The 22,879-nt window shown below is 38.1% G+C and overlaps 2 protein-coding genes across 3 annotated transcripts; one reads left to right on the top strand and one right to left on the bottom strand.

Annotated features, from left to right (window-relative positions):
• Positions 1–968: 968 nt before the first annotated feature.
• Positions 969–11,552, top strand: nadk2 (NAD kinase 2, mitochondrial). Of its 2 annotated transcripts, none has more exons than XM_026938800.3 (12): positions 969–2,643; positions 3,585–3,673; positions 3,771–3,859; positions 4,267–4,348; positions 4,871–4,954; positions 5,438–5,574; positions 6,235–6,322; positions 7,471–7,614; positions 7,693–7,748; positions 9,220–9,273; positions 9,385–9,508; positions 10,212–11,552. In XM_026938800.3, the coding sequence occupies exons 1-12, from the start codon at positions 2,410–2,412 to the stop codon at positions 10,348–10,350; spliced, it is 1,320 nt and encodes a 439-aa protein (XP_026794601.3). In that variant the 5' UTR covers positions 969–2,409; the 3' UTR covers positions 10,351–11,552. The 2 variants fall into 2 exon arrangements, with proteins under 2 accessions (XP_026794601.3, XP_026794602.3); XM_026938801.3 differs by having other exon boundaries at positions 970–2,643; positions 7,519–7,614.
• A 323-nt stretch (positions 11,553–11,875) lies between these two features.
• On the bottom strand, positions 11,876–22,439 carry skp2 (S-phase kinase-associated protein 2, E3 ubiquitin protein ligase). Its single transcript, XM_034311161.2, has 10 exons — positions 22,254–22,439; positions 19,746–19,984; positions 19,350–19,464; positions 18,549–18,692; positions 18,325–18,459; positions 18,145–18,243; positions 17,292–17,419; positions 16,153–16,204; positions 15,955–16,062; positions 11,876–14,145 (listed from the first exon to the last, which is right to left on the bottom strand). The coding sequence occupies exons 1-10, from the start codon at positions 22,265–22,267 to the stop codon at positions 13,944–13,946; spliced, it is 1,236 nt and encodes a 411-aa protein (XP_034167052.1). The 5' UTR covers positions 22,268–22,439; the 3' UTR covers positions 11,876–13,943.
• Between the last annotated feature and the right edge of the window lie 440 nt (positions 22,440–22,879).

Here is a 22,879-nt window from a genome sequence, read left to right as displayed (position 1 = left end):
CTGCTGTTTCCTTTAAAGCATTAAAACTGATGATTTCTGATACATTGGGACAGAAATGCTTATCTGTCTCCACTGTCTCAGACATTGCTGCTGCTGACTAAGCATTTGGCGTTCAAAATTTAGACTTCTGGCAGGAAACTACTTTAATTTGTTTGAGCTCCAAAATGGAATTGTCTAATATTTGCACATACTGTCTTTTAATTGGCTTACACTCTTCTGGGGTTTCAGTTCAATTCAATTCAATTCAATTTTAGTTGTATAGCGCTTTTAACAATGGACATTGTCACAAAGCAGCTTTACAGAAATATATAAATTCAGGATATAAATTTTACATTTATAAATTTACCCCTAATGAGCAAGACAGAGGCGACGTTGGCAAGGAAAAACTCCCTGAGACCATAATGCATTTGGGATTAATGCGTTTTTTTTTATTATTATTATTATTTATTTTTTAATTTGTAACAGCAATCAGAAATACATGTAGCAAAATTGAATATTTTATTTTTAAAAACTCAAGTAGAAGTAAAAGTACTATGATTTAATTATACTCAAGAAAAGTACCATTACAGTGAACCACATACTCAAGTACTGTAACATTTAGAGTGCATGTAGGTCATTACTGCCTGCACACAACCTTTCCTCTCAGTGACTCTTTTTTTTAGTATATAAGTTTTTTTTTTATATAGAAAGCTATTCTCTGAACTATCTTTCTAAGTAAGCAGAACAATTAGAGCATTTGATATTTTTTGTTTCCTTCTTTCTTTCCTTTTCGTTTTTGTTATATCGGCCTAAGGTTGTGCAGAGACTTCGTAACAGATGTTTCTTTTAATGATCCCAACCAGCAGGTGGGTTTTTAAATGTTTGACTGATACCGTGAAACCGTGATATTTTTAGACTAGCTTCTCAAACCGGGAAAATGTCAAACCGTCACACCTCTACTGATAAGGAAGCGTACGTGCAGAGGTGCAACACGCGCGCTCTCAGTGACGTAAACGGCGCGTGCTTTAAAGATGGCGGCATCTGTGGGTGTCGGAAGTAATGTTAGTGTTTTTATTAGCACTCAGCTAAAGTCTAAAGTTTAGAAAACTGTTTCGACTCGTTAGAACGGATTACCGCTCACGCTGATAAATTACACCAGGAGCTTTCAAGGAGGATGTCATAAAAAAAGAAGCTAGTTTAGAGGTGGGAGAGGGTTTGCTAGCTGGCTAGCAGTAAACAGGCTGCGTCTAACCCCGCCCACTGCTGTAACCTTACGCTGTTTATTTGCATGCTGGTTTTAAGTGGGTTTAGTTTTCACTAGTTTGTGGTTTTGGATGTTATCTAGTGTCTGGCGCTAACAAGGCTAACAGCTAGGTAGCCGAACTTTTCCTAATGACAGCTAGCTGGTTAGTTTAGCGTAGTTGACAGGTGCATATGTGACCTTTGCTGTGGTTACTACTTCCGAGCGAACTGGTCAGAACTTTTCTGGCATTGAAAGTTATTGCGCTTTAGGAATTGGGGAGCACTTTTAATAATTTCTGATTTAAAGACAACTTTGCTAGCTTGGGAATGCTTCTGTAGAACTGGATGAACTTTTAGCTAGCTAGTTGGCAAGCTAGTAAGCTGGCTAGGCTGACAGGTGGGTAGCTGTCTTCTTTTAATAGCTACTAGACCTGTCATAAAGCTAGGTTAGATTATATACCTGTCAAGGTGGTTGTGGGGCACAAACAATACTATAAAGTATTTGGTAAAGTATTAACATAGCTGAAAATTCTGTTAATCTGTATAATATTGCATTGAAGAACTCATATTTTACTACTCAAGTTAACTTTTTCTAGTTAAGGCTAGTTTTGCATTATTTCACTACTCCTGCATTATTCAGTCCATCATCATCTGGATAACGAAAAGCTTCAAGCGTCGAATGACCAAACAGATTTGAGGCCCTTCACACTTTATGGCACAGGGACAGTTTTTTTTGCCCGGACACCTTTCGTCTCTTTGCACCCACTGACTACTACTTAGCTACGTGGGCAGCTGTGTTTTTTTTTTTATATATCTGTCATTAACCTGGGTTTGATTTTATACCTGTCAGGGTGGTAGGGAGAAATTATAACATCTTTTGCAAACAAATTAGATATTTGCATAGCAGACCGTTCTGGTAATTCTACTGTTTGGGATGTGTGTGATCATAAGAGACTAAGTTCCTGCATTATTCAACCTATCAGTATCTGGAAACAAGAAATCTTCACGCAGATTTTCACTCCCTGACGGGTTAATGCACTGGCACAATTATCCACTCAGACCATTTTCGTTTCCTAGGGTCTCTTTGCACCTGCTGTCTACTCAGGGCCCCTACGATCCTCCCCATCTTTCTCCCATTTACGGTACATTTGGACAGCGCCACTAGAGTTGCAAACGTTTGTCAGTAGAATGACACTCCGTACTTTAAGGACATTTCTCTGCTGTCGGAATCCAGTCGTGACGGTTATCAGTGGGAGCGGTCGCCTATATTTCCATCAGACTGGTGTATGTAAAGGGGCTTTACAGGCTGACAGTGGTTTTAAACCTTCAAAAGTTGCAGTGGTGACTAAAACGACACGGTATGAATTCGAGCAGCAGAGGTATCTCTGTGCTGGACTGTCAGAAGAGGATCTCAAACAGCTGGTAAGCAATGTCCTATCTCACAAATAATCTGGACAAACATTGTCTGGATTATTCACTCTCAGAAAAAAGGGTACTAAAGGGTACTCTATCCCATGATTACCTGATCTTTTGCATGCAGCTCAGCCAGAAGTAAAGCTCTAGCATTTTAAAATCTGATTAACCCCCAAAAATTGCATTTAAAGATTCAATTCTGACTCACTGACATTTTGACAGTCTTTATCTGTATATAACCGGAATTGATTAGGCTTATGTTTGTTTTGATAGCTATCCAGGAACTTAATCAGTGTGTGACATTCACTGTGTGAGGACAGACTGACTTTTTACCTCATAAAGTGAGGACAGACTGACTGTTTATCTCACTCTTTACCTTTGTGTTTGTTAAGCTGGTTCCTTGCACTAAATGATCTTTGCAGAAAGATGGCATAGACGAGGTTAGAAAGCAAATGAAAATGCTTTCACATTGTTTTCGTGAAATTATTTATGGTTTCTTAAAGTTGAGGTGTCAGAGTACATTCTGATTTTTTTTGTTTTCCCGAATTCAGCCACAGTGACATCCAACAGTTTTTCCCACACCCCACACAGTTATATACAGAATACTGTCACTGAGCCAAGCAACGTCTTCTGCAACAAGTGTGATGATTAACACATGCACTTTCCACAGTCTTTCTTTCTTAATAGCTACATTTGCCTCATATCACCAGTATAAATCGTGTCTTAGCTGATCAGTTACATTTGGGAGGTGGAGTAGTTTTTGCGTGGTCCTTTTTACGATAAATTCATCCTGAAGCAAAACAAACATTAAAAACCTCATTCCAGGCCTTGGAAGTATTCTGTTCCACCACACCTTGAGCAACATGACCCTTCTTGTAATCACAGTATATCCTGTCTTCTATATGTATTCTGTACGTACTTTATTTTAATTCTGTGTACTGTAACTCCAGCTTGCCTTGAAGGGATCCAGTTACAGTGGACTTCTGGAAAGGCACAACATACACACACACAATGTTAGACACATCGTGGACAATCTGCAGTAAGTGCTGGATATTATGGTATATAAAACGAGAAGGCGTTAATGATGATGCAATAATGAAAAGATTTTTTAATTGCCTGTTTGTAAATATCTTTAGAAAACAAGGCATGGAGGTTCGTGTGGTTAAAAGAGGGGAGTATGATGAAGACACAGTCAGATGGGCAGATGCTATTGTGTCTGCTGGAGGTAAGTTGGTTTGTCGAGGGAAAAAAAGGAAATAAATATGCCACTGTGGCACAGCAACACACCCATGCAGTCATTTCTCCTTTAAGATTCAAGATTCAAAGCGTTTATTGTCATGTGCACAGTGAGGAAAACCAAGTTTCCCTGTACAATGAAATTCTTTCTTTGCTGTCCACATTGAATGCCAAGACAAATGCACACTATGTGAAAAAAAATAAAAACAGACATACACATACATACAAACAAACATAATAAAGTATAGCTATGTTGCAGAAGTAGAAATATAGATTATGTATATAGAAATATAGACTATGTATATCTGTATGTGTGAGTGTGCAATATTGACTTGTGCAAAACAATAGTAGCATTTGGACCTCCAGGCAGTTTCATGTTCTCTTTCTCCACTTTAGGTGATGGCACCATGCTGCTGGTTGCCAGTAAAGTGTTTGATAAGAACAAACCTGTAATAGGAGTCAACACTGATCCAGAACGGTAAAAACATAGATTTACACATATTGGGCCTCATTTATCAAGCTTTTAGTAAAGTTGTATGTAAATGGTGTCGTAGGACAAATATTTTTCACCGCACAGCCAATTCACATTTAGTGACGTCCACAAAACTCTATAAAAAGTAAAGCTCACAGAGAGCTGAAAACAAAATGATGACTAAACTGTGAAAGAGCTCCCCCTAATTATGTTATGCGCTAAATCTTCCAGTAATGCAGCTCGGCCACTGCAGCACATTGGCTAAAGCTGACACACAATAACTCTTCCTCCTTTTATAGGGCAGAATTACTTTTGTCATAATTGCATAGCTAGTCTTAATCATATTAATTTATTGGTTTGTTATAAGATTTATAGGAGATTAAACGAGGTTCACAGTTACACAAACGTTTGATCGTTTCTTCCAAACAAACAGTTAATTTACAAATAAATTTGTTCACATCCAGCTTGATAAATATTTTAGTAGATTTTTTTTTAAATGTGTGACATGTTTTCTGTTTGTAAATGAAGGTCCGAGGGCCATCTGTGCTTGCCTGTACGCTACACACATGCATTCTCTGAAGCATTACGAAAATTTAGAAAGGGAGACTTCAGGTGAGTCTCGTTTTATATTTACTGTTCATTTTCATTTTCTTTTGGCTGAATAATAAGCTGACTGTGCTTATTATTTTTGTCCCATTATCTTGAGATTATTACTTGTTTTTCCTGGGAGCTTGATATACACATACATATACAGACAGACAGACAAAATAATATATTTATTAACTGTTTAGCCATGGAGATGCATGTAGGTCAAGTCTTGCAATGAAAGATGAGATGACAATTAAATAAAGACAGTAGATAGGCTAGATAACTTTATTGTAACTAAGTTTATTGTCCATTTCTGGAAAATCACCTTTGGCTTCGCAATGGTTGAAACACACACATGACATGAATCATTAATCTGGACATACATAAAACATGAAGGAGCTTTGATCTCCTGTTATGAAGTGCAGTGAGTGAACAGGTATTGGTATAATCTGTTATATACCTGTAAAGTAAATACTCCCAGAAATCACCCAGGTTTGTCTGTCCCAGGTGGCAATGGCGTCAGCGGATCCGCATGCACTTGGAGGGTACGGGGATCAACCCCACTCCAGCGGATCTGCACGAGCAGCAGCTGAGTTTAGAGCAACACACCAAAGCACACCGCATCACCACCAGCTCCCAGCACAGTAAGGCCTCCTAATAGAAACCATTTTCCCCTGTGTATTCTCTTACTTCACTGCTCAACACTCAACCAAAATGTCATTAAAATCATTCTAAACTTAATAAAATGTGTTTTCATTAAATGGAATACACAGACTTGTCAGAATGTTAAAACTCATCTCTGTAGTGGTTTGGCCATAATGTTTTTGGGAAGTGCAACCCAAAAGCTCCACTTCAAGCAACTTGTTGCTTAATAAAGAGAAATTGTATAGACTTTGAAACTAATTTTGGATGACTTTAAGAGAACCAGATATTTGGAACAGAATTGTTAAATGTGTCACAATTTCAAAATACAGCTCTAGAGTAAAGCAGTACCTATTTCACTACTACAATGCTTTTTGAACAGCTTCACTCAGGCTCCAGTACTATTCAATCTGAAACATAATATTAACATTAAATGAATGAATGTATTCCAGCCACAATTTTTGTGTGTGACTGCAATATTAAAATGCAACATTAAACATAATGTTTGTCTGTCCAAACGTTTTGTGAAAGCCAGCACTCTGCAGTTTGTCTTCCATAGTCAATGTCTGTGGACAGAGTCGATTTCCAAAGAATTCAAAGACAAAAGAACAACAGAAATGGGAACGTAAATGTGTTGAGAGCTGTTGTTGTTTTACTGACAGGAAGAGCACATGAAACCTACACATCACCATACCTACTTCCTGTCCGAGGACTCAATGAAATCTTCATTGGAGAGTCCCTCTCCTCCAGGTAACCCAACTATCCGTAGCATGTCACTTTAAAGGAAAAAAACTCCACCCTGAAACACATTAAATATGTTTACATTGAAATACACTATATGGCCAAAAGTATCTGGACACCTGAAAATTACACCCAGATGTGTTGTTGAATATTCCATAGCAAAACCATGGGAACTAATATAGCCCCCCTTTGCTGCTATGACAGGCTCTACTCTTTTGGGAAGGCTTTCCACTACAATTTGGTGCATGGCTGTGGGGATTTGTGTTCGTTCAGCCACAAGAGCCTTATTATGCCTGGGTACTAATGTCGGCCAAGAAGGCCTAGCACGCAATTCGGCGTTCCAGTTCATCCCAAAGGTGTTCAGTGGGGTTGAGTTCAGGGCTCCGTGTAGGCCACTCAAGTTCTTCCACATCATCCTTGGCAAACCATGTCTTCATGGGCTGTGCTTTATGCACAGAGACATTGTCATGCTGGAACATGTTTGGGCCTCTTAGTTCTAGTGAAGAGAAATTGTAATGCTACAGGATACAGATACATCCTAGACAATTGTGTGCTTTCAACTTTGTAACAACAGTTTGTGGAAGGCTCATGTATGAGTGCAATGGTCAAATGTTCACAAACTTCTGGCCATATAGTGTATTTGGAAATGGTCAGATTTCACTGTTGGCTCCAAAAAAAAAAACCTCAATGTCATGTAATGAGAAATCCAATGCAGAATTAGTGGAGATGCAAAAGTTCCAGAATGCAATGCAGCTATACAGCACCGTTGTGCTGAGCAGACACAGACTCTGTTTGGCTAGGGATTTATGAGCTAAAGCGCTGCTACACTGTTCTCTTTAGGTAGAGATGAAGCAAGGGCTAAATCCCAATGCACCACTGTGGGTAGGTAGTTGAAAGACATTGTGATTAATGTAGGAAATCACTAACCAAAGGGAAAATACACCAGAATATTACAAAAAAAAAAATCTTAGAGGCCATTGAAGATCACATATTTGTAATGATTAATGTGCAAGTTATTCAGGGTGGATTTCTTCCTTTAGCCCTTTCAACTGTTTTCTCCTTGGCCATTAAGCATGTTGTGTCATCAACCCATCATCCTACTCACTCCATCCACCCTCGCCCATTTCCCCTTATTTGTGGATCTCTATCTGCCACAGGGTGAAGTATAAATTCTTCAAACCCCATCTTACCCTCTCGCTCCATAGGGCTTCCTACTATGAGATCTCCATCGATGATGGACCATGGGAGAAGCAGAAGAGCTCAGGACTTAGCGTTTGCACTGGAACTGGATCCAAAGCTTGGTATATGAGAGCATCTTCTTACTGATTTTAATCGCTAGTGTTGAATATCCTGGTGACTCATTTAATTTTTATGTGCAGGTCTTATAATATTAATAAACTTGTGGAACAGACTGTGGAGGACGTCCTACGAATAGGTAAGGACAGAATAAAACATTTACAAACACTGGTTTGTTAGTTAATCCAGCTGGTAATGTGAGAGCTTGACTATTTTTCTTCATATTGTGGTGTTTAGTAGCTTTCAGTACATACATCCTGAGGCTTGTAAGAATAAATATGATGAAAAATCTGATGTACAGAGTTTTCCACTTTACCGACTGTAGTCTATCAGATCAAAATATGTTGCCAAAATTTCCATCTTTAGATTTGCACTGAAGGTACGAAGCTAATGTGGCTAACAAGTAATAGTAGTCCAAAAATCATGAATTGCCTTCAAACAGCATTATTAGTCAGTAGCCACAGTAGCCTCGTAGCTCCATTTCAGATTTTTTGGTTGATCACCAAAAACGATTATGTAAAGATGATAAACTTGATTTTTCACCTTACCAACAATCACATCAGGGTGGCATTTTTCTTTTTCCTGAAAAATTGTTGTTCAGAGTGCTTTTTGTGCTGATGTAAGTCTCACGTAACATGCACACTAACCTTAACAACACACTTACCATTCCTAGCTAGTATCGGTTAACTAACTAGCCTACCTAGAGCTCTAGATTAGGTTTATTATTATCAGTGATAAAGACTAAAAATTGATGAACTAAAAATTAGGTTTAACTCTGGTGACGAGGAGGTTATTTGCCTTCACTGTAGGTTTAGAGGCAGAAAATCAGGAAAACAGGAGCTGCTTGTGTGACTTGACTGTATGCAGCCACAGTTAAAATGGGATGTCACATCATGTACCGGTGAATGCCCCAAAAATAGACAAGCTGTTATTTTTAGTTACATTGCCACGTAAATATTTTTGATTCAACATATAAATCTCTGCTTTCCATAAGACTACATGTAAAATGTGTGCTTACTGTTGAAAAGAGAAGGAAAATGTGAAAGCAGCCTTAATCAGTGTCTTGATTACAGCCAGACAAAATTTTATCTTAACCACTATACACTGAATGCCGAGTTAATTTTCCTGTTACCTGGTGTTATCAGGTGTTTAAACCAGTTACACTGTCATGACAGTGACCACAATAATCAGGTATGTTTGTGCACCATGCCAAATCATTTCTAACAGTCTGGCTTTTCTTCTGGGTTCCGCTAAACTGTAGCTACTCGCCTGAAATGAGCTGCTGCTTTACCTATCACTCATCTCACATTTTCTCATACACACGTTGTAATGTGATGACCTGAATGAAACTAGCTGGCAAGGATAGAAAAGTGTTTGAAGTAATTAAAGTAGGAAAGAAATAAAAAGAAATGCAACTAAAATATGGTGAAATGCATTTCAAAGTCTGTTAACTGTGTAAGTTGGAAAACAACCAGGCTTTGAGAAATCTGAACAGGAAATTACACAGAATTTATCTAGTCAGGTCCTGTGGGATACATTTGAGAATTCACCTTCCCTGAGCAAATATAATTTGCATACTTTATTCATTATGTATCAAATGTGTTTCATAGGCAAAGGAAAAACTGGTTTGGATATTCCAATAAACCAGGAAGTCATCAGAAGTGGTGAGTACTTCCTCTTCTCAGAAAATGTTCTCTTTTTTTTTTATTTTGTTTTTCTTCATGGCCTGGATATTTCAGCAGTCTCATGATTGTCATGTTTTGGGATGTGTTTAGTGACTGAGGCTTACAACGAGGCTCTCGTATTCAGTCCAGAGGAGAACAGAGTTTTCTTTAGTGTCCGAGAGCCCATCGTCAACAGAGTGTTTTCCAACAGCCGCCAAAGAGGATTTGCGAGCAAGTGAGTATTGGGTTCTGTACTGTAATGAATGTCTTTTGGGGGCGGGGCTTATAATCTCAGGTTCGCTTTCACAGTAGGCGTGTGAGATTGTATAATGTGTCATCGTCTTATTGTGTCTGCTAACTATTGCTGAATGGTCTGAATACACTGGGACAGACTCACACTGTGCAACTACTGTGTTTTTTGGACAGTAAGGTGCTCTAGGCTATGTAAGGATGATGCACAATGAGGTGTGCCATTATAGAAAAATAATGAACAATGGAGTTACTCAACACTTGTATTGATGCATTATTATTTTTATCCATTTACTTGAATGATGTAGAACGTCTGAGAAATGTTTGTTCCTGTTCTCACTAACATTATAACAGCTATAAACAGTCGTTCCCATACCAGCCTCTCTCTTTTTTTTTTTTTTCCTCTTGTATGAAGTTAATAAAAAGTAAAAACTCCATCTTTTGTCAGCAACTTACTGAACATTACAAGGTGCTGACACTGGAGACTCTTTCCATAAATGTTAGATAAACATCTTTTTACACAAAACTTCACCATATCAGTAATTACATTTTGTAATGCGTTTCTGTAGAGTGCCCACCATACTACTATAGAAACAATAACAGAGTGAATGCATTAATATATGCCTGATGGGAAGATTTGTTAAAAGCCATTTTTTGACTATGTTCATGTTTAATCTTGTTGCTTTAAGGGTGTGTGTCCGCTCGAGGTGCTGGGACGCCTGCATGGTGGTGGACGGAGGAACATCCTTTGAGTTCAATGATGGTGCTATTGCCACTATTAGCTTACATGAGGAGGACCTGCTGAAGACGGTTCTGCTTGATGATTGAACTCATGAACGAAGGTTATTATTGGAACTGCATCATCAATCCTGGACTGGAAATGATCACTAACGTAAGGTCAAAAACGGGTTACTGTCACAACCTGAAGGCTCATCATCTGTTCTAGATGAAGCTGAAATGAACTTGTACTTTTATGGTTTTACAAGTAGGATAAGAATCTTTCTGAGGTGTTGATATGAAATATTGTTGGCTACCCCAGATGGAAATTGATGTATTTGTTTTTTCAGCAAGAATTCTCTATGGGATTTTAGCCCAGACAGAATGCCATGCATTTTGTTGCCATTATTCTCAACTATTAAGAACAAATCTATCCAAGTATGCAAGTTGTTTGCACCTTTGGATCACTGCCAGGCAAATGTGAATACAATCAGGAGACATGCAGCTTTGAGCTTCCAGGGGTGTGTGATTATGGTGATAAGCTTGCAGTTACTTGATTTTCATGGTACATGATGCATATTCCAAAATGTATTGCCAACCATACAGTATAGCCATATGATGAATAATTTTTGTTCCATAGTAACAGTGTTTAAAGAAAAAAAATATTTTAATACCCAGTCAACCCATTTTTGATCTGCCCACAATATTTCCAAAGACTGTCCTAAAGTAGAAGCCAATTAGTAATGTAAACTAAAGTGAATAAATATGAATAAATGAATGCAGTGAACATGTGCACACGTGAGCACTCCACCGGGCTTGAAGCACTCCCGTGTTAACGAGCATGGCCTTTTTTTTGTTCTGCAAACTTCATGTCTCTGATCATTGGCGTGACAGTAAAAACCGTCTGCGTCCTCAAAATCTTTTGGGCCCTGTCAGATCCCAGTCCTGATACACAGCTCTAGTTTACTTTTCCAATTGGTCAGTGTTTCTGAAGTACTGATGATATGTGATATTGTCAGAAAAGTGCATCATGGAATAATTTATTGCAATTACTTGGATGTACTGAAATAAGACATTCAGCTTTGAATCAGTTCATTTACACCACTAAGTGATCATGTGGTACTAAATATAGTATTATATGAACCAAGAAGCCCATGTTATTGGCAGATAAGCATTACTTTGTATTGCTGCACTAAAATGTTCTATTTGGAAAGGAACGTGCCAAAATAAGTTTTGTATAGAGAAGGGACAACAGAGGAATGTCTATTTGTGTTGCTGGTTTCTTTATTAAAAAAAAAAATAATGAAAACTTGTTTCATGTTCTCATTTCAGAAGGTGTGGAGCCCAAATCCCAAAATAACGATTGTTTATATAGATTTTTTATTATATTCACCCAAGTTCAAAAGCTAAATTAGTCATAACCTATCCTGGCAGGTCTGCACTCCTACCAATATATTCATATACACGCTCTAACGGCTGCCTGTGGCGTTGCTGGTATTCAAACTCAGTTTCCTGACCACAGTGTAAAACCTGACACCACATGGGAGCCAATTCTTACACTATCATCACAGCAACCTCAAGGACTCACAATGACAATGTACTACTCCTCATTTTTACCATAGAAAAGAGAACAAAATTATAGCACAAAAATATTTATTTAAAATCAGTGAACATCCAAACAAATAAGTAAATATCCATAAAAATACATTGTCTATCCAAGTTCTCAATAGAGAATTGATTCAAGTTTCCTCATGTTCATAATCAGTGGAAAATACCAACCGATTTCAAGACTTCAGGTATTTTGGTCATTAAAAACATTGTTTTAAGAAAAAATGTGATTTATATATTGTTTACTCAAACAGAAAGGGCTGCTACAAATGTAAGAACAGATGAAAATAAACCAGGAAACATTTGGCAGATGTGTATTGCAGACTCAGCTCTTTTCTTATTATTTAGAAGTTACTAGCAATGAATATTTCATTAAGGCAGTGAAATGTCAGACAGTGAGTTAACAAGTGTATTGCAACTGGTTTCCTGAAATAGCAACTTTAGGGGGAAAAACATACCTAATCAATAGTACCTACACATGCTTTCTCTTTGTCGTTGCAGTTTACAAAATTTTTTTAGGTTACGGAGCAGTGTTTCATATTAGCCAAGTCAAGACATGAACTGAGGATCAGGGACCAGACTTGTGATTGTCAGGACAGACAATTGCCCAGGAAATGGTAACTTTTTCTTTTTTAAGGCAGTTGCTTTAACATGTGAACTGAACACTTCTTCTTGCAGCAGACTCTTATTTTAATGCTGTAAGGTTTTATGTGCATAAAACAAACAAACTGTGTGCAGTGCACAAAGCAAGTAAGCATGTAACAGGGATGCACCAAACTGATACAGGATGTCAGTATTGAAACAATGTTTTCCAATCTAATCCACTGATGCTGGATACATTCCTCTTCTTATGACACTCAGATATCCTGGTTCTGATCAGAATGGTCATATTTGTAAGTAATGAATGAAACAGGAAAATAATCAGTGAGAGTTAGTTACCATCCAGGAGTTGACTCTCTGTTTTCTAATAACAGCAAAAAAAGAGTTTTATTCCTCTTATACCACAGCAATTTGCCAATGATTAAAAATTTCTTCCCCAAAGAATGACAAGTCATACTTTATCCATTTATCGTTACATTTAAGTTAAGAATGTCTGCGAAACAAGTTAGTTATAGCAGCTTTAAGCAGTCGTTCCCTCATCAACCTCTCTCTCTCTCTCTTTTTAATAAAATTGCAAATTGTCATGTTACCAATAAACGGGCAACATAAAAAATTAACACCTTTTAACCAATCAGAATTAAGAATAACACTACTGTGGTATAAACATTATTAGCTGAAAGAATAACAGCAACAAATTTTTTTTTTTTTTTGAGAAAGAGAACTCTTCCAAATTAGTCGGACCAGTTATGCCCTCTCAGACTCCTGAGCATGGATGGATGCAGCATTGTCAGGGTTTGAACCCTGAATCTCCTTATGATGGAGTACAACCTTTAGACCACTGTACCACTCAGAAGCCCAGGAGTACCTTTTCGTCTGGGTCAATACTCCAAATACTGATTTCTGCATTGTCTGGGTGCATCCCTATGATTCACTAATTTATTAAAACGAGGATCTGGAACAAACAAACATAACATGATAACACATCTAGTTTAAAACTACTGAACTTTCAAAACAAACCATTATCGTAACACGTTAAAGCACTAGAAGTCATTCACAGTTAGGTTGATCCTTTGAAAAGGTCTAAAATTATTGAAAGTTCAGTATTTGCACTTCTTTTTCCTAAAACACTTGAAAAGCAATTAAAAAGCAACATTGCAGTGGAGGTCCTTTACCCTGCTGAAGCTGTAGTTATCGTTAGTGGTAACAAAAAGCATGTGAAAAATTCACGTTCTTTGCTCACAGAAGCAAGCTGTAAACCAGCTGAAAGTGCAAAAGTGTTGATACACATCTACAGTCCATACACAATCAACACGAATGCCGATGACATCCGTTTCTTACAAGCGAGACGCGATTTATACAACATGCTAGTTGATATTGCCGTGACAACCGTGACTTCACAAGGTTACCACATTATCACTTAAACCTATTCATTATTTAAAACATCCTAAAAGTCACCTCTTGTTTCGCTCCTAACTCAAACTGTGCTGGAGCGCAGATTAGGGTTTATACACCAGTCGACAGTGCATTCCCCACAGCGTGCGGTCTTTCCGTGTGGCCGCAGTGGGACGAGCCACGCCTGAGAACGGATGGGTGTTGATCTGTATCCGTGGCAACCCTTTACTCAGGATGGGCAGGGAGCTGTCCTGTATCAGACCAAACACCTCCAGGGTCTGCAGAGTCACAAACTTCTCAAACTCTCTAGAAATCAAAGATCAGCCAAAAAAAAAAAAAAAGTCATTTAACAGTGCAAAGAGGGAAAAAAACCCAGCATTAAAAATAAATAAAAACTAGTTTGTGCAGAGTTATTATTATTATTATTATTATTATTAACTAAATAAAAATTCACCCCTCTGCTGAAAATGTGGTTAATTATAACAACATATTCCTCAATGAATTAAAATGACAAATGTCAGAAACGTTGATTGGATGAAGGAAAAACTTCCCTTCAATAATAGGAAGGGATTTATACGTGAAACCTGCAGTACACTCAGGCAGCGCTGCAAGAGGAGAGATGAGAAACTGCTAGATAGACTCCAAACCTGTCTTTCCTGATCTGTGCATATATGCTAATGCCTTGTAGCTGGAGAAACATGTAGTCATACCACTAAATTTATTTGGTAACAAAAAAATCAACAGTTTTGACTACAGTGACAGTTTTATCCCCCAAGAAAATCTGCTTTTTGTAGTCTATATCTTGTTAGGCTAATATAATATTATCTGGTTAGAACTAGCATACCTGATGACCAGTCACTGAAATTAATTTACTTCTGAGTGTATACAGTGTAATAAACGTGCTCAGTGTTGTTAAATGCACCAACTTCTTTGTGTTGTAGCCATGTGATAGTTTCAGCCAGAACTTTTAGTTTCATTAACTAAAATGCCTGTAAATTTTCCACCAAATCTAGATTAAAACTAAAAATAACCAAATGACATAAAATTATCCATTTTCATTAAAAGACTAAAACTACAGCTGAATTCAAATTAGCTGATAAAATTAACATGGTTTAAATTTTCAAATCATAAAAAGCCAAATAAATTACATTATATGGCCAAAAGTTGGACATCTGACCATCACACCCATACGATTTAGTCGCTTTTTTTTTTTTGCTGTTACATTAGCCTCCACTCTTCTGGAAAGACTTTGCACTAGATTTTGGAGCATGGCTGTGGGGATGTGTGTTCATTCAGCCACAAGAGCATTAGTGAGGTCAGGTACTGATGTTGGGCAAGGAGGCTTGTGGTGCAGACGGCGTTCCAGTTCATCCCAAAGGTGTTGAGTGGGGTTGAGGTCAGGGCTCAGTGCAGGACACTCGAGTTCTTCCACATCAGCCTTGGCAACTTGGCAAACCCAGTATTCATGCAGCTCTCTTTGTCCACAGAGGCACTGTCATGCTGGAACATGACAGGGGCCCTTAGGGCCAGTGAAGGGAAATTGTAATGCTACAGCATACAAAGACATTATATTCCATCCAATTGTGTGCTTCCATCTTTGTGGCAATAGTTTGGGGAAGAACCACTCATGGGTGAGATGGTCAGGTGTTGACAAACTGTTGGCCATTTTTACATATATATATATATATATATATATATATATATATATATATATATATATATATATATATATATATATATATATATATACACACACACATATATATATATATATATATATATATATACATACATACATACATACATATATACATTATATACATACATACATACACATATATACATACATACACCAAAAATTAATTAATAATAAAACAATCCAGTGCTTGGTTTTTGTTTTATACTGCAGTTTTATGAGATTTCAGACACAAAACACATCTTGTGTCTGATCGAGTACATTTAGGGATCGACTGTAACCTTGAGCTATAGTGTAGATTTCATTTTTCGCTAAACATTTTTTGCTACACTTTAATAATACAATCCCACTTGTACACCTGTGTGTGTGTGTGTGTGTGTGTGTGTGTGTGTGTGTGTGTGTGTGTGTGTGGGTCTTACATGAGGGCGGCTGGGTGAATCTGGTAGCAGCGGCTCAGCGCTAAATGTCTCAGTGAGGAGAGCTGCTGCAGGAAGGGGAAACTGTCTGTGGTCACAAGGACGCTGTCACTGTGGAAAAAAAAAGTTAGAATTAATACATGACTGTGTAAAGAGAGCTCCAACTACACTGTAAACCCCTTAACCCAATTCACCTCTTACCTCAAATCCAAATGCGTAAGATTCGGACATCTTTCCACCAAAACCTTTAAATCTAAATAATAGAGAAAAAGAAGCGGATGTTATACCAAGGATTAAATTGAATCATATCTTTTACAGTAGCTGCTAATGCTGCAGTTAGTGAAGCGTTACAGAAGATACACTACTCTTAATTACTAATTATATCACAGTGCTGTTGACTTCTGGATTCTGACTGATCAGAAGATGTTGATTAATTTTCTATAACAGTGGCTCTGACAGTAGTTCAGCTGCAGATCTTTCTAATACACTATTGTTTCTATAGTAACAGCTTCCACAGGGACTTGTATGACAGACACCTACTGTATACAACCAGACTTCTTACCTTCAATACAGTGGAAAAAAAAGAAAGCCTGGTAAGGGAATGACTGTTTATAGCTGTTATAACGTAAGTGACAACAGGAACTAACTCGTTTTGCCAACTTTCCACAACATTAAATCTACCTCTAAAGAGAAGTACGAGTTTTTGTTTTTTTTTCTCAACACTAATATAACTCTGGGGACGTAACAGTAACTCCACTTCATGTCATTGATTATTTTCCTAGAACAGCACACCCCAAGTGTTTTATTCTTTATATGAAATGTGTTTTAACAAAGCATTATTGGAGTGGCACACAAACAGCAAACAGCAACGGAGCAGCAAATAGCAACGGAGAATGGCGCCACTTAACATACACAAAATAAGGTGACTTATTACACATTTGTTAATATCACAGTTTACTAATTATAACAATTCCAGATAGTTCATTTAATTCTTCAAACGCAAGTTAAAACTCGACTATAATATCTAGACTGGTTTGTCTGAGAAAACAGACAAATTTGTTAAAACATGGGCATTATTTAAGAATATGCAATGACATGCATGTGTGTGAATGTAGTGTACTCAGTTCAGCAACACGTTCCAATTAAAAGGCATACAGAATGTTAAACATTATATAACATTATAATGAACGCTGTGCAAAATTGTTTTTGTAGTATTAAATTTTGCTGTTTGCCAGTTCAGACAAACGTGATAAGGAAGAAAGTGGTGAGGTAAAGTCACATTACTGAGATTAAGTTATATATAAATGATGAGTTTTTCTTTAAGTAGCCATGTTTCTTACCATCCATGGTAAAGTTTTGTCTGTAGCCGCTGATGTTGAGCTGAGTGACGGTGGAGGGGACATTGTTAACGACAGCCTGAACATGTTCACTGCTGAAGTCACACCACGACACATTCAGCTCCTCAAGCCTGGAACATACAGAACAGACGGGTAAGGAAACAGACAACAGTAACTTGTACAGCCCTCTGTGTCATGCTCTTCTCCTCATGTGACACTCCAAATAATTACAACAGAGCTCTGAATCTCAGATGATACTCGGTACCAGAGGTGCAAATTTTTATAACAAGAAAAAACCACCCACCACAAATGCCTTAGCGCATGTCAGTGGATGAGTTGGCTAATTATTTTATTTTTACTCCTTTTTTTTTTTTTTTTTTTTTTTTTTTAAAAGATATGTTCCAAGCAACAGTAAGACAACTTGTAAAGGTCCAGTGTGAACACTATTTAATACTCAGCAACTCCTCCAGTCTTTTTTCTACTGGCTCACAAGACCAGGGCTGTGAATGTGAAATGACACACGGTCAGAAGCACATCCCATGTCCTTTCCCTTTCAGTGAACTGGCTTTCCTGTCTGGCATTCATTAACACATGATGCATATGCAGTGGTCACTGATCCATAGTAACTGCCTGGTCAGGGTCAAGGTGGTTTAAATTTCTACTGTTTTGTATATATTTTGGAAAACAGAAGTAAATTCATTAACAAATAATGGCACAAGCAGGATTTAAAAAATAGTAATACAATGCACTCCCACAATTGTGCTGAAATAATAATAATAATAATAATAAAAAAGTGAAGTGTGACAGCTCGCTTATGGTCGCATCCCCTTAATCCCGGCGTAGCTGCTTGTCTTACTTGGTGCAGGATTGAAGCATCTCAGTCAGAGAGTCAGCAGAGAAACCAGTACAGCCGCACAGGTTCAGCCGCACCAGCTCTGTGTTCTCACTCAAAGATCTGCACAAACGGAATGAAACATAATGAGCTCACGTCATTTTAAGCAAGATTTCTAGCACAAGCATTTGTTCAATCACACACCGGAGGATGGAGTCAGAGAGCACGAGTCCCTCCACGCTGAGGTTCTGCAGCCGTCTGCAGCGCGACAGGACGTCCTCCAGCACAGACGTCTGCACAGTGCAGCTGGACAGGTCCAAATGCTGGACACGTAGGAGCCTGCAACACACTCAGTGTTTAGTGTCATTAAACCACAACTAAACTCCAGTGTATATAACACACACACACACACACACACACAGACTCACTGTGTGTTCTTAAAGCAGGGTTCGCCGATGCAGGAGTGTGGACAGCGCAGCCTCGACACCCCCGCTGTGAGCACCTGACCCAGCTCGCCATTCAGCTGTGCTCTTCCTACCAGGTCAGCGCTGTGCCACAGTGACTCATCAAACCTACACACATACATACATACACACACACACACACACACACACACACACACACACACACACACACACACACACACACACACACACACACACACACACACACACACACACACACACACACACACACACACACACACAGAGAGAGAGATCATTTCAAATTATATCTGATTGTCACAGCTAACAGGACACTGCAGATCTGGGCATAAATAAAATCAGATGGGCCAAAGAGTAGAAGGTTCATGCAAAAGTTTGTACCCCCTTGGTTTCTGTGTTAAAAAAAAGTATTGTATATCTATATTACAGTTTAAAACCCCACCAAAGAGATCTGAAATAAAGAAATGAAAAAGAATAAACAGGACATCTTGAAACAAACAGGAAGTTGGAAATTCAGAAATACGATTAATATATCTTTTCAGATAAATATCCTAACATCCATAATTATGCAATAGGTAAAATGCAGGAAATGTCTCAATGGAGTTATTTTAAAGTGAGGGTGTGCAAACTTTTGCACTCAGCTCTACAAGTATTCTAGTCTGAGGGCTTTAGAGCTTTATTCTGTCATAAACAGCAGCTTTCTATTCCAGAAACAAGAACACACCAAGAAATCCAACCTGGGAAATGTGAAAAGCTTGAAAAGAAAATCGCCAGGATGGAACTTACGCTAGTCGATGCCAGCGCTTGCAGACGCGGGACGTCCTGAGAAGGTCTTGCAGTGAGAGACACGAGAAAATCCCCAACAGCAGCTCGTCTGGGAGAGTGTCCCAACACAGAACACCTGCAGATAAACATGCACGTCAACATGGCCTGTTTTCACTGTGGCTACAGTTTTCTAAATTACTCACGAATGCATTCGACTACCTGCTGATAGCAGTGCAGTGGGATTCTACCATCTCACAAGAATAACAAAAGGAAAGAAAAAAAAAAGCACCAAACAACAAATCACTAAACACATCAAAAATATTTCAACATAAGACATGTGTTTCAGGGTTTTCCTTTAAAATCATGTGTCAGAAATATGAAAACCTCCATAATGATATGTGCTGGAATTAAACTGACCCGCTGTGTCTCTGCTCCTCCTGGGGCGTCTGGCGAGGACAAAGCCGTTCTCTTTGCCCTTGGCGCAGGGCCGCGGCTGTTTACGGGGAGGAGACCAGTGCTGGATAAGCTCGTGAGGAGTGTTTTCAGCGTGCAGTCCGTCTCCATACACACACGGCCTTTTCTTCGCTTTGGATTGCGACATGCACAGCAGGGAGCCATCGAGATTCTCACTCAGACACGGCAGCTCCTGGAGAGGCCTGAGACACGGGAACATTCAGCATCATTACATACTCATTTTATTCCATTATGTCAGATTAAAGGAGGAGGCATATAAACCTCTTATTGTATATTTAATGTCCAAAACCTCACGCTATTCACTTTAAAGTGCACTAATTTGGGAGTCTAATCTATTTATAATCATAGGGCTGATATTTAGTGCACTACAAAAGGTGTGAAAGTTATTTCCAGCCATATATAGTGCCTAAACGAGGGTAGAGAGCCATTTTAGATTCCTATAAATTACTTCCACAGATCCCTTCGGAGTTATGCATACAAGGATATTTCTTCTGTTTTTACTGCTGAACTTCCCCCAAAACAACACATTAGATTTAAGTTGACATTATTTATAGGTGACTTGTTTTTGAGTTATTGAGGTTTGGATTAACCCCAAAATCAATTCAAAGAATAACCATAAACTATAACTTTGATGGGTTGGTGGATAGTAATCAATAGTAACACCCAGCACTGTAACTAAATAAAATAATGGACCTCTGGGGGTCACCAAATCCACTGCTAAAAACAGCAGTGAAGGGAATTTTGGTTTTCTATTCACTCTAGATCAGGGCTTCTTAAACTTTTTTGCAGCCAGGGATGCTTTTAACTGCAAAATAGATTCCCTCTCCAAACATTATCCAACTATTCATATTAGGCTCAATAGTTAAATGGCTATTTATAACAGACATAAAGCTTTTTATTCCTGAACTTTCCATCTACAGAACACATTAGAGTCCATGATATTTAGAGGAGACTCATTTCTGAGTTACTGTGGTTTGGATTAAACTTCAATTTGCAATTCGACTGAGCAGTCATTTCATTTCAATTCGATTGAGCAGTCATTTCAAATCGATTCAATTCGATTGAGCAGTCATTTCATTTCAATTCAATTCGATTGAGCAGTCATTTCATTTCAATTCAATTCGATTGAGCAGTCATTTCATTTCAATTCAATTCGATTGAGCAGTCATTTCATTTCAATTCGATTGAGCAGTCATTTCATTTCAATTCAATTCGATTGAGCAGTCATTTCATTTCAATTCAATTCGATTGAGCAGTCATTTCATTTCAATTCAATTCGATTGAGCAGTCATTTCATTTCAATTCAATTCGATTGAGCAGTCATTTCAATTCGATTCGATTGAGCAGTCATTTCATTTCAATTCGATTCGATTGAGCAGTCATTTCATTTCAATTCGATTCGATTGAGCAGTCATTTCAATTCGATTCGATTGAGCAGTCATTTCAATTCAAGTGAGCAGTCAATTCACTTCACTTTAGCAGTCATTTAATTTCAATTAAATTCAAGTGAGCAGTCAAACAGACTAATAACTGTAAGAAGTCAGTACAAAATAAAGTTTAAAAACAAAACAAACAAACACCCCCTCATGGGCTCTCTGGTGTCCCTGTACTCTGCTGTGAGACCCCCTGCTCTAGGCTCTAGGCTACTTTTGTTGGATTCACGTGTGGACTTGTGGACTCTCTAGAAGCAGCAGCTCTCTAATCCAGGCTGCACAGGGCTTTACAGTGTGCAGGGATCAGGGAGCCATGCAGGACAGTTCTAACCAAACTACTAGTTTACATTAACCTGCTCACTGATCTAAAAGACTTTAGGTTCAGAATGAAACCAGACTGGACAACTGTGTAATAAAGTTAAACATATTCATCTAGTAAAACACGCAAGAGTGCATTTGTTTAAAATATATGCATGTTGTTGTTTTTTTTTTTTATGTTACAGCGCGCGCGTCCAGATGTTGCTGATGCCCGCCATAACTCCCCCTCTGATCGCGCGCCATCTCAACAGCACACACACACACACACACACTCAAATCAAAGGAAATGAAACCCACAATCAGCGTGATTAGCTGTAGAAGTATTTATAAAATTATTTTAAGCCAGGTGTGCACGGTTTATATTAGTTAGATCTGATCTTTAGCGGCTGTAACATGGCTGTGGGAGAAGGCCGAGGCGCGGGAGAAGCTTGGAGGGAGAAACCTGAGTCAATGCTCCAGATTTCTAACAATTTTCAAATATTTTACATTTAAAATAGATCTTATAATTTAATATACTAACTTATAATTCCATAAAAGCTGTTTTAATGAAGTCAAAACGCCTTTTAGGTGAAAAACATCATCAAACCGCGACTGGAAAAGAGTCCAAACTACAGTTCCAGCTCATCTACAGTGTGTCTACTAACTTTCTGCAAAACTTACTTACAACATTTTAACCTACAAACAAAAAGCCAGTAATTACCTCTCAGCTGCCATCTTGTCTTCTTCTGCAGCAGCGCGTTTATTATTGATTTATTACTGATTTTCCCGATTCTGATCTTCTCTAAACTCTAAACTCCAGAGTGAGTGAGTTCGCGCGAGCATTTAAACCTGTAGAGGGACCGCCTGCCTCGGCGCAACGCCATTGGCTCAAACCTGGCTTAACGGAAGTGACGCATTAACATTCTGTGGCGGACAAAGTAATCTGATGATGATGCGCGTGTCGACCTCTAGCGGCCAGGAGGAAGCACTGCTGCTGTTTAAAACCAAGTAAACATCGGATTTAACACATTACCTTATTATTTTATTTTATTTTATTTTATTCAGAGTGTATGTAGGCTCCTTTTCATTTTATTCTGATTTCTTCATATTTAAGTACAATCATTTTTATTGTATTAGTTTCGAAGATTATAGGAATCTCACATAAATAAACATTAGAATTTAATCCAGAACTTTTAGTTTTTTCTGTTGTGTTATATCTGTATTATTGCTTATGTATTCTTATTCTTATTTTTTTGACATCTTAACAAACCATTATTAAATTTCTTACTTATTTTTTAAAGGAATTACATATCTGTACATCCTTATATTTTTATTTCTTTCACAGAT

This window comes from Pangasianodon hypophthalmus, chromosome 15, assembly GCF_027358585.1.
Source record: "Pangasianodon hypophthalmus isolate fPanHyp1 chromosome 15, fPanHyp1.pri, whole genome shotgun sequence".
Lineage (NCBI taxonomy): Eukaryota > Metazoa > Chordata > Actinopteri > Siluriformes > Pangasiidae > Pangasianodon > Pangasianodon hypophthalmus.
Note: the sequence above shows the minus strand (reverse complement) of the source record. Positions and strands in the feature narration are given on the sequence as shown.